Below are 17,092 nucleotides of genomic sequence, written 5' to 3'. Positions count from 1 at the left end.
GTTGCTTTATTCTTCTCTATGTACGTACTCAATGTAGTTCAGATGGGCATCTGCCCAGTAGAGCTTGTCATTGGTGTAATCTATGGTGAGTCCATTAGGCCATTCTAACTTGGTAGAGATAATCACCGTCTTGTTCTTGCCATCCATTCCCACACGTCCAATATAGGCTCGCTCTCCCCAATCAGTCCAGTAGACTTGCCTGTTTTTTTAAAAGACAGAATGAATTCACCCAGAGTCTACATAACACAGAAGTGAGTGAGCCAGCTTGAGAAGGAGGATACACAGAAAAGAAAGAAAGAAAGAAAGAAAGAAAGAAAGAAAGAAAGAAAGAAAGAAAGAAAGAAAGAAAGAAAAAGAAAACAGCCAAGGGGTGGCACTATTACATTAACCTCTCTGCAAGAAAATTAGTGCCATGTCACTATACAACATTATATTCCAGTGTCGTATTTGAGCTTTGGCTTATTAATCTGTATAACTCACTGAGGAAGACATAACATTTCCAAGGTATCTGCTTTGACATAAAAATATTTTGGTGCCACCCTTAAAGGCTACATTGATGCTGACTAGGCAGCAAGGTGGTTTTTTTGTTTGTTTGTTTTGTTTTGGGCAATGGTTGCTTTCAAGGTTATAGCATACTATGGGAGGTGAAACCTTATTTTGATTTCCTCAATTGTGAGATACCTATTGAAAGAGACATATTACAAATACAGACTAGATGTAATGGTATAGGATAAAATTCAAAACTACTCTGGTCTCTTTGGGACTGTTGATTGATTGCAGTGTGTGTAACAGACAGCTGTCATAAAGAGAAATTAGCAGCAAAACCCCTCTGTGAGCAAAGGCAGAATGACAATCTGGGTGACCCCAGTCTTCTCGGCCAACAAGGGAATTCCTCCTGACACCAAAGTGAAAAAGGCAGCATCACAAGTGATACTAGGAAGCCTTTCCAAGATCTCCACAGCCATGTCGGCTATCAGAAGCTTCTCTGTTATCTCCCTATTCTTTTCTTCAAACCTTATTATCAGTGTGTCAGTCTGGAATTTTTTTCTTCTCCTTCCTTTGTCCATCGTTAGATCAATGTTAATCTGCACTAGCACAAGTGCTAAATGATATATTCAGCCTTATTTCCCCCAAGAAACAGAGAGGGTTGATTTCTAGGCAAGTATGTTGCAATGCATTTAGGATTGCTGCTTGTCCTAAGCTTTCTGCAGATCCTCAATTGCCTCTGCCCCCATTATAAATAGTAGGGGCAGGAGTAATTTACGTGGTACTGAAATTCTATGATTACCCAAAAGCATACAGATATCATAAAATAGCTGCATCAAAAGGAAATAACTCTTCAAATAGCTTACCCATATTTGGGATGAACAGCAATGGCTCTAGGATATTGGAAACAGAAGGTGTTGTTGGGATCCACACACCGATCGAGTAATTTTTTTCGGAACCGGCCATCAAGCTCAGCAACATAGAGGCAATCCTTGGAAGCATCTACCCAATACAGTTTTCTGAAATGTTGAACAAGATGAGAGTTATGCCCAGTACTTCTGTGTTGTATATCCATGGGTATTCTCTCTTGGCAGTAATGACTGAAAGAACTCTGGGCAGATGAATAAAACTGGGTGGGGTGGCTTGGGTGTTATAATCTCTTGGAGCAGAGATGGACAGATGTCACGTTAGGAACTAGTTATAGATCTTTGAGTGCTCTGTGATAGATCCACAAAGGTTTCTGTTTCCTAGTCGATTCATAAAAGGAAGAATAACATAACTTTCCCATGCAGAATGAGACTACCAAAATGAAGAGAGGTTTCAATTAATCAAGGTTTGACTTCTGTGGGAACAGACTACTATGACTTAGTTCAGTTTTGATAGATAAAACACATTTCTAGACTCATGATGTACTTGAGAGACACCGTGTTCTTTAATTCTAAGCATATGTACAGTGGTGCCTCACATAACGGGCGCCCCATTTAACAACGAATCCGCATAGCAACCATGTTTTTGCGATCGCATAACGATGTTTCCTATGGGGGAAAACCGTTTTGCGATGATCGGTAAGCTGTTTCGCTTACTGATTTTCACATAGTGATTTTTCCCCAGCTGATCGGCGGTTCCAAAACGGCCACCGGGTAAACCAGGGACGGGTGCCTCGCTTACCGGGCAGCTAAAATGGCCGCCGTATGGAGGATTTTCGCTTAAAAGGTAAGTTTTAAGCCCATAGGAATGCATTGAAAGGGTTTCAATGCATTCCTATGGGCTTTTTAATTTCGCATAGCGACAAAATCGCTTTGCAGCAATTTTTGCTGCACGGATTATCGTCGCTATGCGGGGCACCACTGTAGTTTGTACCTGGTTCTGGTTGATGAACTGAGATTTTGTAAAGCAAACAAACTAAGAAGCCCACCTCAAATTTGTTCTCACAAGAACTAGTGTCTGCAAAAGAAAGGCCTCTCCTGATAGTCTTAATACCCTAGTCATGTAACACCACAGCAGTGCTTCTAACAAATACTCATTAATCTCTGCTCTGACTAACGATACTGATGTCAAATACAGTGTATTCTGTATTCCCTGATGAATGATATGTTTAACCATATCTTAAGGATGTTTTCTTAACTACACCAACAACCAATGCTTGCCACTAAGTACAATGATATAAAAAGAAAAATGTAACTGGTATCAACACTCAGCATCTGAAGATCATAAGTCTTTTTGGAAATCCATACATCAAGGGCAACTTTTGAGTGGATGGAACAATTTTAAACCACTAAGTATTGCATATAAACATGGCATTATGCTGCTTATGTCCAATCTACAGAGAGCACTAATCTATAAAAAGAGAGTGCCAATGCACTATTCTCCTAGACACTGCCTGCAACCTGTAATAACAATACTGATAACTCTGTGTTGCTGTAAGGAATATTGTGTTGCATCTCTCCATACAAGGTCTGATTAGTGCAAGTTGTTATTTACAGTTGCTTATCAGAGATGCTGACTAATAATTTGAAGAATATGGGGGAAAACACTGATCCGTAATAACATCAAAACACAAAGACCGTGATAATAACTGTTTAAAAATAAAGAAATTTACCTGCCAACCCAGTCAACAGCAATACCTTCCCCACTGGGCACGCCATCGTTTATTATTATTTCCTTGTTTGTCCCATTGAAAAACATTCTTTCAATGATCCGCCTGCTCACATCAATCCAATACAGCCTTTTTTCCACCCTGTCGAAGTCCAGTGCTACTGCATTTCCAAGTCCTTGCAAAATCAGAGAATATGACTGGCCATCCGTGGTGAGATTTCTCAGATAGTAGCGGTTGCTAAATATAAGGTAGGGAGATATGTTGCTATTTTGCCGGCAAGTTTTCCCATCTGGCTCACGGATGTAACCTGGTGCACACTTACAGATATAGGAGCCAACTGTGTTTTCACAAATCTGGCTACACACTGATGGTGTTTCAGTGCACTCATCTATGTCATCACAAGACCTTTTATTGGACATGAGCCTGTGACCAGGATGACACGAACAGTAGAAACTAGTCTGAGTGTCTGTGCAGATGTGGTCACAGCCGCTGATTGAAGTGTCATTACATTCATTAATGCCTATAGATAGAAGAAAATGGGACAAAAAAAAGAACACATTACTCAATTTTCATAAGATTTACAGTCACTGATGGCCATAATCTCTCTCTGTTCATTCTATGGAAACTATAAAAGGGCTGGCCCTTATCCAGATGGCCAATATTTGTCTCACATATGCCATATAAATGTGAGCCAATCAGCCTTCTTCAGTCTAAGGTTGGTGGACTACACCTCTTAACAATGTTGGCAACAGGCTTGACTGGCTGAAGGGTGATGAGAATTATAACCCAATATATTGGACTGGAAAAGGCTGTGGGATAACAAACCAGCCCATACCTTAAGCTAAACCCAAATATTTACATATGACATTGATTTTAGTTTGAAAAATTCTATGCATACCACATCCTTTTTCATCACTATTATCAAGGCAATCATCCATCCGGTTACAGACTTTGACAATTTCAATACAGTTCCCATTATCACATTTAAAATAATGTGGAGAACAGGTTGCTTCTGGTGTGACACAGAGGTGTTCGAGCTCATCTGATTCATCACCACAGTCATTGTCCCCATCGCAGACATAGGCCTTGGAGATGCAGCGGCCATTTTGACAGGTGAACTGGTGCTGTGGGCACGGCTGATAGACGCAACCTCTCTCATCACTACTGTCACCACAGTCATTACGTCTGTCACACCTGGAAAAGAAATAGATTTTTGGAGCACTATGGAAGAGGTAACGATGTCAGGCAGCACAAACCTACACGCAATTATGTTGATCAGAAAAATGCAAGTTGTCAGCAATGGAGATCCCAGTTTCTTCCGCCACTGAAGATGTCTGCCTACTTACTGTGCTACTGTTTGACCTGAGAAATCTTTACAACCAGGATCAGTCCTTGTTCTAAAGAAAATCAAAATACCCTGGAAAAAAACTGCTCCAGTGGAGCAGCTCTCCGCTAAAGAGAATTCCATAAAAAAACAAGTTTTTAGCACTGCTAGTATTTTTACAGTGTTAACTGAAAATGCTGGACAAGAAACAGACAATAGTTTTGTCCCAGGATTCCCAGGTACAAAACTGAAGTACACGAGAATTCCAGCCAAGCAAGTATTAGAAACAGACTTTGGCGAGGCTGGATGGAGCAGTTCAGCACAGCAAGCAGCAAAAGGAACAGCCGTCTCTCCAAAGGTTTTTGCTAATTTTCAAGCCACAGAAAACCTTCCATCAACTTCGTCTACCTCTGTATAGGCGGCTACTTTGTAAACTCTTGTTTGTGGCATATGTCTCCCTATGTTCACCCCTCACAAAACTGAAACGACCTTGCCCCTGAGGACAGCCCAGTTTTTTCTCCATGCAGACCACAAGAAGTATATCACACCAGCAGTCCTGCATTGGTCTGTGGAAGGAAGCTGACTGCGGCTGTTTTGACTGCAGACAACCTTAACCAAAGGACACTACAGTTGAAACCACAGGATTCCCAGAGTGGCGTAGTAGACAACAGTGACGGACCAGGCCTCTGGAGAGCAGGGTTCAAATCCCCACTCAGCCATGGAAACTCCCTGGAGCAGTGGAGCTGGCAAAACCACTCCTTAAAGATATCACTTCCCTCAGAGGCCCTATTAGGGTGGCTCTAAGTTGATTTCAACTTGACAGCACAGAACACACATGGCTGAAACATGATATCCTGTGTTAGACCTCTCTAGTTTAAGCGAGTCTGTCTTGTTTGAGACGAATTCAGCAACGGTCCCTGAACCTGAGGTTTCGGTGTCTCCAACACTGGCTGCATCTCATGGGCCTAGCTACAACAATGGATCAGACCACACCGTTCTAAGAGCTCCATGATCCTGGAGGCCAGCAGGCCAGGGCCAATCATATGTCCACCAAGAGCTTCGAGGGAAGAAATGGAGTGCCCGACTGCAGACCAGGGAACTATCCCTTTGAGGCCTCCTACTTGGAAGGAGCCCGGGTGGAGCCTCACCTTGGGCCAGGAGTGCCCAGAGGCCTCAATGCCATTCCAGCCATCACTGGGCAAGAGTGAGGTTCACAGCTTGGGCATCTGCCTGGACCCGGGTCTCACCATGGAAACCCAGGTGGCATCTGTGGTCCGGGCAGCCCATTTCCATATTTGGAGGATTGCCCAGTTGCATCCCTATCTAGACATTAGGGTGGTCACAACACTTATTCATGCACGTGTAATCTCAAGAATAGACTACTGCAGTGCTCTCTATGTGGGGCTTCCCTTGAGGTTGATGCAGAAACATCAACTGGTCCAGAATTCAGTGGCCAGATTAATAACTGGGGTGAAGAAATTCCAGCATATCTCCCCCACTCTGGCCGCCCTTCATTGGCTATCGGTTCATTTCCGCATCGACTTCAAGGTTATGATTATAACATTCAAACCCCTAAATGGTTTAGGACCTCGGTACCTATCAGAACACCTGCTCCCAGCCAGATCTGTCCATAATACCTGCTTTTCACAGGCAGGGCGGTTGAGGGCCTTGAACCCAAAGGAGGCTCAGAGGGAAAGAACAAGAAACCGGGCCTTCTCTACAGTCGCCCCCACCCCATAGAACAACTTCCCCATGGAGCTCCACCTGGCACCCTCGCTGGATGGGTTCAAACGGGCACTGAAGACTTGGCTCTTCTGCCAGGCTATCCCTGAGCATTAAGTTTTTGAGATCTTAGTCTCCCTTTCACCATCCTTTTTACCACCCTTTCATCATCCTTTTTACCACCTTCATAGCCATCTGTTTTAATTTATCCCATTGGTTATTGTACTTGTTTGAATGTATGTTTCATTTTATTTTTATCGTGTTTTGATACTGTGTTGTTTATCTTGTTGTTAGCCGCCCAGAGTGGCCTGGTTGCCAGATGGTGCGGGGTATAAATCCAATTAATAATAATAATAATAATAATAATAATAATAATAATAATAATAATAATAATAATAATAATAATAATAATAATAATAATAATAATAATAATAATAATAATAATAATAATATTGTGTGCGCAGGCGCACATCTTTTCTTGTCTCTATCTCTTTGCATCTGAGTATATAAATATGTATGCGTGAGAGTATGCCTGTGTCTTATGTATACGGATGTACTTATCCACAAGTAGGCCTTGGCCTGCCAACTGGCCCTGCAGGAGCTCTCGGGCCCAAAGGGGTTACCCTTCCCTGCTCCACCTGCATGAACTTATTCAAAGAAACTCCCCCCCCCACAGTTCTAACAAACCTGTACGTGTTCCGGATGCACAGTCCATTGCTACAGGTGAACTCATTATCCATGCACGGCCTTCTTGTGCAGTTCTGATGCTCATCGTAAGCATCACTGCAGTCGGCATCCCCATCACAGACCCAGGCCCTAGGGATACACCTTCTTAGCGGGGGTGCATTATTCACACAAGTGAACTCGGAGGCTGAGCAGCTGCGATTTGCTACAATAAAACACACATTTCCAGCAACCCGTTAAAATACATTTTGTAGTCAAGTCGTTTAAATACATCTCAAACCTCTCCTCTCAATCCCTTCTTAGCCATTGGGAATTTTTTGAAAAAATTATACCCCACAAAGGGACTGTGGGAAAAGCGGATAAAATAACAAAACAAAAGTAAATAAAAGAATAGAAAAAAGGCTGCCATAACAGCTAAGCTTTGCATCTAGCAGATGCTTACCACAGTTGTGTCTTTGGTCCTCGTCACTCATATCACCACAGTCATTATCACCATCACAGATCCATGTAGCTGGTATACATCTGCCATCATCACACCTGAACTGGTCACCTGAACAACTCCGGGTGGGGACAACTTAGAAGAGAATGAATGGATAGCCTGGTTTGTATGCTCTGCAATATACCTTTTGGTTTTATTTTCTTACATATTTTTATATGTGCTGCTTTTCTTTCAAAAATTGAACTCAAGGTAATTTAGAAGATTAGCTTTTAAAAGTACAGTAAGAGCAGAACAAAGTCACCATATTAAAACTTAATTATTAAAAGAATAAGCGAAAAAATTGATTTAGCACATCAATAAATTATACCACCTACACAATAAAAGCCTCCTCCTTAGCAACCAGGATAATATTAAGCATGTTTATGTCAGTACCAAAAAAGACCACTTTCCACAATGTATGCTTTCATCCATAAGATTACCAACGGGTAAGGCAAAGAAGTAATGCACGTTATGCTTTCAACAGCTACAGTATACGTATTCTGTTATGTCACCCCAGGTTTCTAAAATACGTTAGTTTTTCAGTGAAACAGGTGACAAACGTTTCAGCTCAAAACAGACTCAACAGACATAAGCAAAGCTACAGTAAGGCATACAACAACTGGGTAGGTAGCAGTCTGCGCGTGGCAGTGGCACTGTCTCACACATGGGATTTGGACTGTAGTACATTTTCCAATACGACGGATTGTCCCTGGATTATCCATTAAGTTACCCCATTCCCTTTCTAAAATCAGACGATGCATCTGGTTGACTCATAAACATGCCGATCTACACTTGTTTAGGGTATATTATATAAGTCTTGGCAGCAAATCACCCTTCATTAATGCTGGTTGCATTCCTGGGTATGTACCAATCATGTGATGGGGCACATGCTCAGGAATGCAATCTTCACCTTGTTAGCAGGAATCTGTTACCTAGAACTTGCCTTAATTCCTTTACACAAGCATATGTTGGCAATAGAATTCTGGCTACAAAATCACAGAACTGCAGAGTTGCAAAGGATCCCACGGACCACCTAGTTCAACTCGCATGCCAGGGCAGAAAATCTCAGCTAAAGCATCGCCTTCGCAAATTCCTGTGTTTTGAAGCTCACACTTACCACAAGAGGAGGGCTCGTCGGAGCCGTCGGCGCAGTCTGTAGCTTGATCGCAATACCAGTGGGCAGGAATGCAACGTCCTGATGAGCAACGAAACTCACTGCTGGAGCAGGTCAGTGAGACTGCAAGGGCGAAAATGAATCATAGGTTTTGCTTTATCGATGTTGGAAGTTGCATTTCATTCCACCATGGCAATGATTAAATCTCAGCAGAGAAAACTGCATTCTTCGATGTTCAGATATATTACCTAGCAACTTTTATAAGAGTTTTCAGAAGTAGGCCATTATTATTGACTTTGTATTGTGCATGATGGACAAGTCATAGTCCTCCAAATGTTCTTGAGATGCAACTTGAGGAATTCCTCATCGCAGGCTATGCTGATTAGGGCTGCTAGCTACATATGGAGAGCCCCAAGCTGTGCATACTGAGGATTGGTAATAAATAGGTGGATATACGATTGGTAGAGAGTGGCTAGTAAAGTTGTAATACGTACAGAGAGATTTGACCATGACTCACAGTTCATTCTCTAAACCACTGCAGTTCAACAGTTTTCTATGACAATAGCTCTCTGGATGAGAATTATACAGCATTAGCTTCAGAGAGGTGCAAGGTTGAGCATTTGCCAAGGCAATAACAACGGCCAATAGCCCACTGACCTAACTATACTACCATTCCGACTTTGCACAAAACTTTCAAAAGGATCAGACGCAGTCTAAGATAATTCTCACTTAGAATGTTCCACCTGTTCTAGATTAGCAAGCCCAGTAAAGGTGCTTGATTTGAGGCCCTGCCCTTGTGACTTCTGGAGTTAGAGTCCCATTAAGTAAATTCCAAATTATAGTAACAATAGCAACGAAGATCTCCTCAACAAAGATCCAGTGTGGTACAGTGGTTACAGTGTTGAACTAGGGCTGGGGAAAGCAAGGCTCAAAAGAATTTATTCATGATTCTCATTTAAAGAATTTATGTATTCAAGTTCTAGAAGTTCACCAGAGCATGTCCAACCCTCTCCCTTTTCCCACCCTCTTTCTCTCCTTCGCACACATAAAACATGTACCTTTTGCAATACAATGCTAAAAGGGAGAAACAAAGAAGAGAAGCTACAAGAATGCTTGGCTTTTTACCAAAACTGAAAGGTAGGAACACGAAGCGGAGGAGGGTAATCGTGGGAGACCCATTAAGCTTACCACAGTGAGTAGGGCTCTCATCACTCATGTCACCACAGTCATTATCCCCATCACAAAGATAAGTCCGAGGAATGCATATGTTTGTGCTTTGACATTTTGTGTAACCAGACTGACAAGTACGTTCAGCTTTAAGGGAAAAGAAAATAGGAAGATGGAAGGGTTTAGATTTTTCTCTCTTTTTCTTACACTGTAACAAACTGTAGGGATTTTCACAAAGGTATTGACAAACAACCTTATTTCTCAGAGGAAGAATTATTCAGGGATCGAGTTTCAGAAGTAGTGTTACATGTCATGCAATCTACCACTGATCAGCATAATATGCCCTTCCATAAGAATGAGATAACTAGAGTATTCATTCTGAGGATAATAATTAATCTACTGGCTGTCCAATCACTATTTCTCAATATATTCACATACCGAAGCAGGACAGGTAACTGTTTGATCCACTGATATAGACTCATTATTTACATCAGATAAAAAGTGATTTAACTATTATAACAGCCTTTTCCTCTTTTGTTTTCTGCAGTAATTTAAGAAAATTACCCCTTTAAACTTTTTTTTTTTAAAAATCAAACCTTGGAAACCACACGGTACATTTTTATATATAAGACAAGCTCTGTGCCCTACATAAGCAGGAGAGAAACCAAATCATGGAGGACAGAATCCTATACTACATGACTGGATTTCTGCCTATACATCTTCTCCTTACTCATCCCTTCTTGTCCCTTATGATTCCATGAAATGAGCTGTAGAAATTCCTCTAAACTTCTGCAACAAATTTTGACGGGAAGCCAGAACTAGTATTCCACTAACAGACCAAACGAACTGGATTCCACCCCATGCTGCACTAAAACACACTGATGGCAGCAAGGGTCTTGTCCATCTCTTGTGTTTTTAATAGAAGTGTCACTTAGAAATGCTTTACAAATATAATCAGAAAAGAGGCATTTTGTAATTATGATTTCCCACCCCCTAACTTGTAAGATTTTTCTATGCATTTAAATTGTAACATGGATAGTCGATGCCCAAGTCTTTCCCCCTTTTGTTTAAACGCTGACCTTTCCTCCCTACAGACTTTTCATTTCCCCAGCAGCAATGATTCCCAAACTTAGGGTGCAAACGTTCTTGAGACTACAATTCCCAGAAGCTCTTTCTAGCAAAGGCAGTGCTCAGGGCTTAGGACTGCAATCCAAGAATACCTGGGACCCCAGGTTATAAATCCACTGCACAAAATAGAGGGACAGGAGTTCTGCAACCTCTCACTCTCTGCAAATGAAGCAAAGAAACCTCTCTTTTCCCCTCAGATTTCTCTGCACAAGGTTTTAAGCCCACCGCCACCCCACCCCCTAAAATTGCACAAAATATCATGGGATTTCTCAGAAATTTCATGGTAATTATTTTTTTCTGGAGGAAGCACCAAGCTATGCAGAATTATTGCAATTTCTGCACTCCAACTACCAACTTTCCTGCACAGCTGATCAGGCCAAAATAAAAAGGAAACTAACAAAACCCAAAACATTGTGGTACCTTAAAGACTAACTGCTATATTTCAATGTGAGCTTTTGTGGACAAGTCCACTTCCTCAGACGTAAGAGTAAAGTAAGTGGACTTGTCCATGAAAGCACACATTAAAATAAAGCAGTTAGTCTTTCAGGTGCCACAATGTTTTGGGCTTCTTTCTCTTTTTTTAATTTTTTGCTTAATATGCTAGCACAGATTAACACAGCTACCTATTCTAAAACTTTCCTGCACAGGATTCACTCAGAAAGAACAGACGACACACTAAGCTGCAAAGGATGAATACAATTCCTGAGCAAAATGGCACCTGTCCTGTGCAGGATTCACTGGAAGGGGCATTAACCTTCATCGAATTTGGCGCTTCCCTATGCAGAATGATAGGTGGGAAAATGTTTTTAAATGAGCTCCTGTTCTCACAGGAACCTGGGAAATGTTGCTAGGGCAAGTGGAATTTGCCTCAGGGAGTCTTGTCATGGGGGCAGGGTTTTGGAAAATGGCAGGGAACACAAAGTTTGTCCAATGTTCATCCTATTCCCTACTTAGGAGCAAATGCCTCCTGATGCAACATGGTTTCTTCATCAGGCATAACTCAGCTGCTCTGCAGAAATGTGAGGAAACCATCACGTTATAACTGGAAACCAGCTCTGTGATGATCAAACATCACAGAACAGGATTACTTCAGAATTCAGCACAAACCTGACAGAACCTGTGACCCAACAAACCCACACATAGCTTTTTGCCAATGTACGATGGACAGTCTCCTCCTTTGGCAATTAGAGGCAAGCTGCAACAAAAAGAATCCGATGAATCCCTGCATTCAGGAATTGTGGGCTCTGTGTGCTTGGTTTGGTGTCTTACAAGTTGTACAGTTCAGATTTGGACTAGAATCCCATACATGCTAATGGGAGGAAGTCCCACTCGACACAAATATTTACTCCCCAGTAAATGCGTGCAATATTGGAGGACACATTATACAGAACTGCTTGCAGGGGGGGGTCCCTTTTGACCCATGAAAAGGGCCAGATCGATCACAAATCGATGAATTCCAATCACCACATTTTATTCCACTGTTCCATTGTTTGCCAACGAGATTACAATCGCTCCCCGGTGCTCACTTCTATGCAGCAGAATTATGGCTGGAAAATGTGTTTAGAAGAGGGATCTACTGACAGAACCCTCTCTGCTGGTTCCCAATAAATAAACATTGGCACACAACATTGTGTTTCGTCCTGTCTCTCTCCCAGCTGAATCTGAACAGTATAATAGCAGCAAAGATGGTATCAGGGCAATCAACATGGCAATAGTGATGACCATTATTTCATCAGGAGCCAGAATAAAGCCAAAGCAAAGAAAAGAATCGTGAAGTGGCTAAGAAATACACACTAAAGGTATGCTGTATTATTCTGTCCTCAAAATCTGAAGGATAACTCCCTTAACTTTTGGTGTAAATGGAACAGAACACTCCTCAATAGCTAAAAGAGGATCAGGTAACATCCAAACAATTTTTTGAGCTTCCTCTAAGTTGGATGTGTTGCATCAAAAACATATCTGAGAGTCTTTTATAATTTCTTCCCTTTGACTCCTCCCTTCCACTGATTCTTTATAAGCAAAACAAGTTTCCTCTTCTGTAGCCTAAAGAATCAGATCCTAAAGGACAATACATAGTTTTTAATCAACTTACGGCAATTTCTCTCATCTGAAGTGCCATTATCATAACAGTTGTTTACACCATTGCAGACGTATTCAAGAGATATACACCTTCCATTATTGCAAGTAAATTCTGTGTGGGAGTCACAAGTTCGGAACAAGCAGCCCACCTCATCACTGTTGTCTCCACAGTCATTGTAGTGATCACAGCGATAAGCGTAGGGTACACACCGCCCATTGTCACAGGTGAAAGCTGTTGGCTGACAGGTATGAAAAGCTGAAGGAGATAAAAGTGACAAAGAAATGTCACTGACAGAAGACAAGCTCAAGGCTTTGGCAAACACGGCTAAGAAATAACACAGTACTTGGTTTGTTTTACCTGCCAAGGCAAACACGGCCGCAAAACGGACTGCATGTAAAATAAAATACATGTCTAGAGTCAGTCAAACGGAAGGCAACATTTTATTTTTGTTTCTGCACCACTGAATATTTCTAAAGACTACAGATCCTTACAGTTTCCTTTTTGTCTTGTATGAAAATGTAACAAATGAGAGAAAAGTTGAAATAAAGGGGAGCAGAGTGAGGTCTTATATCTCAGAAGCTGCCATCAAATTAAAAATCAGCATCGTCATTCAAAAGTCAAAATTGAAGCCATCTCAATTTATAGTGTCTGGGCATGCGTAAATTCTCTAACTGGATGTGAGCAGAAAGGGTCCCTCCCTCCCTCCCTTCCACATTTGAACAATGCTACTCCGCATGCATTTCCCTTCTACTCCATCGGACTGAGGGAGGGGGGGACAGGACACATTCTTAATGCTGCTATTTAAAAAAAAAAAAGAATGAAACAGCATTACAAATAATTATCTAAAGAAGACTGTACCACTCAAAAGTTCTCCCCATGATACCCATCCATGCTGTTTTTGAGTTTTAAAATACAGAAAGTTGGGGAATATGACCCAGAACCTCCACTGATCAGAATGCTGAATTTTAACCCACTCTCATACTGTCCAATTTTAGGATCATGAGGTCAGAATCTTCTTATGTACACATGTTGGCATAACACCACTAATATAACTTCCAACAACAAATGGCAACTAGTCACGAAGCTGGCACTTGTTTTCTTGTCACACACAATCAACAAACAAACTTGGTGCACAACAACAACAAATATTTCTTAACTTCCATCCATTTGCTCCTGAAATTTATGTCACTGGAACGACACTGGCACAGGTATGTACTATCATTCTTACCAAGGATTAAAAACTATCTCACACACTAATAAATCTGTGGAATTGCATTTTAAATTAACTCAGGCCTTATACAGAAGGCCTCTGACCAACCCCCTATTGGATACCTATTTTTCTCCCCCCCCCCAGTTCGACAGGAACTGGGCAAGGGATTCCAGTTCAACAGCAGACGTGCTTACCGCACACACTTTCCAATTCGTCACTGCCATCTCCACAGTCATTGTCGTTGTCACATTTCCAGCGCTCAGAGATGCACCGACCATTAAGACAGGTGAAGAGTCCTCCTCCACACCTGGTGCCATTATCCACAACACAATGCTTGTTGTTATTGGCTAAATACCAGCGGCCTTCAGAAGGGCACTGACACTCTGCACCAGCCGGGCCTACATTTAACGACAACATGCAGAAATAAAACATTAATATGCCACTAAGGCCACAAAGAACATTTCCACAAATGCTAATTTTAAGCTTCAACTGAAGTTTACTTAAAAAATAAGACCAAATCTAAATCCAACCTGACACATCTGCAAGTATTAGGAGTTTGTGCCTTTCCCCTCTTCAGCTTCTCTGGCTATCTGACACTTTAGAAGGATTTTTCACCTCTGGAGCAGGTCTCCCCTCCCTTTTGGTGTTTTCAGGGGAGATAACGCACATATACTGCATTCTGCATTTTCATGAAGAGAAGTCTGATACAGGTTCTATTCCATTATTATTTTATGGAATAGCCTTTTTACATGTACTCTACAGTGTATACAAAGTTCCTCCAGAATGAGGAACTTTTTCAGCATTTTCAGCATATACTGTTGAGAATTTCAGAATTCCAAAATGTCACAGTCATACAGTACATCTCTTGCTGTAAAATGGGGCAGGTGTGCCAAGAGAGGTTTGCAAATTTACTTCCTGCTAAACCAATTCTTCTCCATTTGGCTTTACAAGAATTAAACAGATATACACAACATGGCAATTTTGAAAAGAATTCCCAGATTCCTTAAGCTTAAAAGATAACCACCAAATGCAACCTTTTTTCTGAGAGAACGTTCTTGAGGAAAGGTTTCATGAAATACTTGTGAATAATGTCAAAGAAAAGAATGTTGACAATATTTTGCAGACAACTATTCACACTTCAGTATTTTTAACTCCTTAGAGGTGTGAACATGAACTATCCCATTAACACATATATGCATGAAACCACATTCTGGGCAGCCAGACAATGGCTCCCCTGGGGACCTACATTCCAGTATCTCCACAGTGGGTGCCTAAGGCCCATGTCACACCTTGGAAAGGGCAGAGTACCATGAGCTTGTATCCACCTAGATGGAAAGTACTAGAGTTGGTTTGACTAGGTCTACAACATCCCATGGATGCTGGAGAGTACAAGGTTGACAAAATATTGCAACTAAGCAAATATTATTTTCAAATTCAGCATCCTCTATCAGAATACACATTTTCATTATAACTAAGGGGAGGGTTTCTATGATTTTTTTCCCCTGCAACCTATGTCTGAGCTTATGGGTGGGTTTGAACATGTTTATGAGTAATTGGGTTAGAAAGGTCAGATTATTTATAAACATATTTGAAGATGCTTATTGATTCAAACATAGGTTGCAGAGAAAATGTGAAATGTCACAGAAATACTCCCCCTAATTATTACCACGATTAGATATTTTACCTGGTACACAGATGTGACTACAGCCACCATTAAATTGGTTGCAAGGATTGCTGCACTGGCGTTGCTTGCTTTTGGCCCAAACGTGAATATCCATTGGTCTGTATGGCAGGTTTGAAATCATAACGATCTGATCTGACCCATCATATTTGTTGGCTCGATAAACACTTCGAGTATTCCAGTCTGTCCAGTAAATGTGCTGATCAAACAGGGTCAACGCAAATGGGTAAAGAGCAGTGCTAATAATAACCTCACGATTTGCACCTGTAAGGGAGCTGCGCTCAATCTTCTGTCTAAAACAAGGAAGAAATGTTAGCATTTGGACACCAACTATTCCAACAATCCATAGATTTTAAAGCCCCTGTGGATGCACCGAAGCTCACTGACACATTTCTTGAACTGTTAACAAGGCAATCCTATGCATGATTCCTCAGATGTCCTACTGACACAGTGGCATTGACTTCCAGGTAAGTGAGAACATAACTGAAGTCTAAATTTTAAAGATTAAGGAATTATGCTGATTATTTCAAGGCCCTCCCCTCACATTTCTGTTCTCAAGACTCTCGTCACCTGTTGCAATTTCATTCTCAAAATTCTTCCTTTATGAGCCTTTGAACAGAATGTAGTTTCTACATTACAGAATTTCTTACTACCACTACCATCACTACTACCACCGCATACAGTTAATTAAGCAAAGACCACATGCAGCTGTCTGGCTGAAAAGGTGAGAAATGCATGCAGTAGAATATGCTCCTCTGGCTCCAAGTAAAAGAAACACAAATACGTACAAATTGGCATCCGCCCAATAAAGCTGCTGTTCCTCATAGTCCAAAGTAAGCCCATTTGGCCATACTAAGTTGGTGCTTATAATGGCAGTCCTGAAGTTTCCTCCAAGTGTTGCACGTTCTATCTTAGCACTGGAACTCCAGTCAGTCCAGTACATGTACCTGTTGATGACACAGTAGAGGAATGAGCCTTGATGTCAAATCAAGAGGACCACTAGAAAAATTATTCTCACCCAGGGCACCTATAAGGAAGCACAGGAAAGGGGAAGGTCTATGGAAGTATGAATTAATCATCTTAGGGTGCAATCAAAAGGGGCTCTGTTTCGCAGTTTGGTCTATTTTGGGGGTGGGCTGGTTCCCTCCATTTTCTAGTGACTGACTACACCATGTAAATTGTGAATCAATCCTAACCCTCACCCTGCCTACCAAGAGCTTTTTACTGAGTTTATTTTTTCAGTACAGGTAGGATTGCTCCATTTTGATTTGGTTCTGCCATATATGATTGCCGGGATCCAATCAATGTGAAAGGGCAGCTGTCACTCTGTTCAAGGTGCTTCACTATCTAACTAGTTATTAGGAAATGTAAAGCTTCCTCCCACTCCCCTACAGAGGGGGAAACAGAAGAGGATGTGAAGGG

The 17,092-nt window shown here is 41.5% G+C and overlaps 1 protein-coding gene across 3 annotated transcripts in view; it reads right to left on the bottom strand.

Annotated features, from left to right (window-relative positions):
* LRP2 (LDL receptor related protein 2) overlaps window positions 1-17,092 on the bottom strand; it is a 194,525-nt gene that overhangs the window by 50,583 nt on the left and 126,850 nt on the right. For all 3 annotated transcript variants that reach the window (XM_078394476.1, XM_078394478.1, XM_072981712.2), the window contains 12 exons: window positions 16,459-16,617; window positions 15,674-15,963; window positions 14,184-14,387; window positions 12,792-13,034; window positions 9,593-9,718; window positions 8,408-8,527; window positions 7,255-7,386; window positions 6,816-7,017; window positions 3,981-4,276; window positions 3,086-3,602; window positions 1,353-1,505; window positions 29-199 (listed from right to left, as the gene is read on the bottom strand). In XM_078394476.1, the coding sequence (XP_078250602.1) occupies window positions 29-199; window positions 1,353-1,505; window positions 3,086-3,602; window positions 3,981-4,276; window positions 6,816-7,017; window positions 7,255-7,386; window positions 8,408-8,527; window positions 9,593-9,718; window positions 12,792-13,034; window positions 14,184-14,387; window positions 15,674-15,963; window positions 16,459-16,617 (2,613 nt within the window). The remainder of the gene's footprint in view (window positions 1-28; window positions 200-1,352; window positions 1,506-3,085; window positions 3,603-3,980; window positions 4,277-6,815; window positions 7,018-7,254; window positions 7,387-8,407; window positions 8,528-9,592; window positions 9,719-12,791; window positions 13,035-14,183; window positions 14,388-15,673; window positions 15,964-16,458; window positions 16,618-17,092) is intronic.

Source organism: Pogona vitticeps, chromosome 1, assembly GCF_051106095.1.
Source record: "Pogona vitticeps strain Pit_001003342236 chromosome 1, PviZW2.1, whole genome shotgun sequence".
Taxonomy (NCBI): Eukaryota; Metazoa; Chordata; class Lepidosauria; order Squamata; family Agamidae; genus Pogona; species Pogona vitticeps.
The sequence above is the reverse complement of the archived record's forward strand: the minus strand, read 5'-3'. Positions and strand labels throughout refer to the sequence as shown.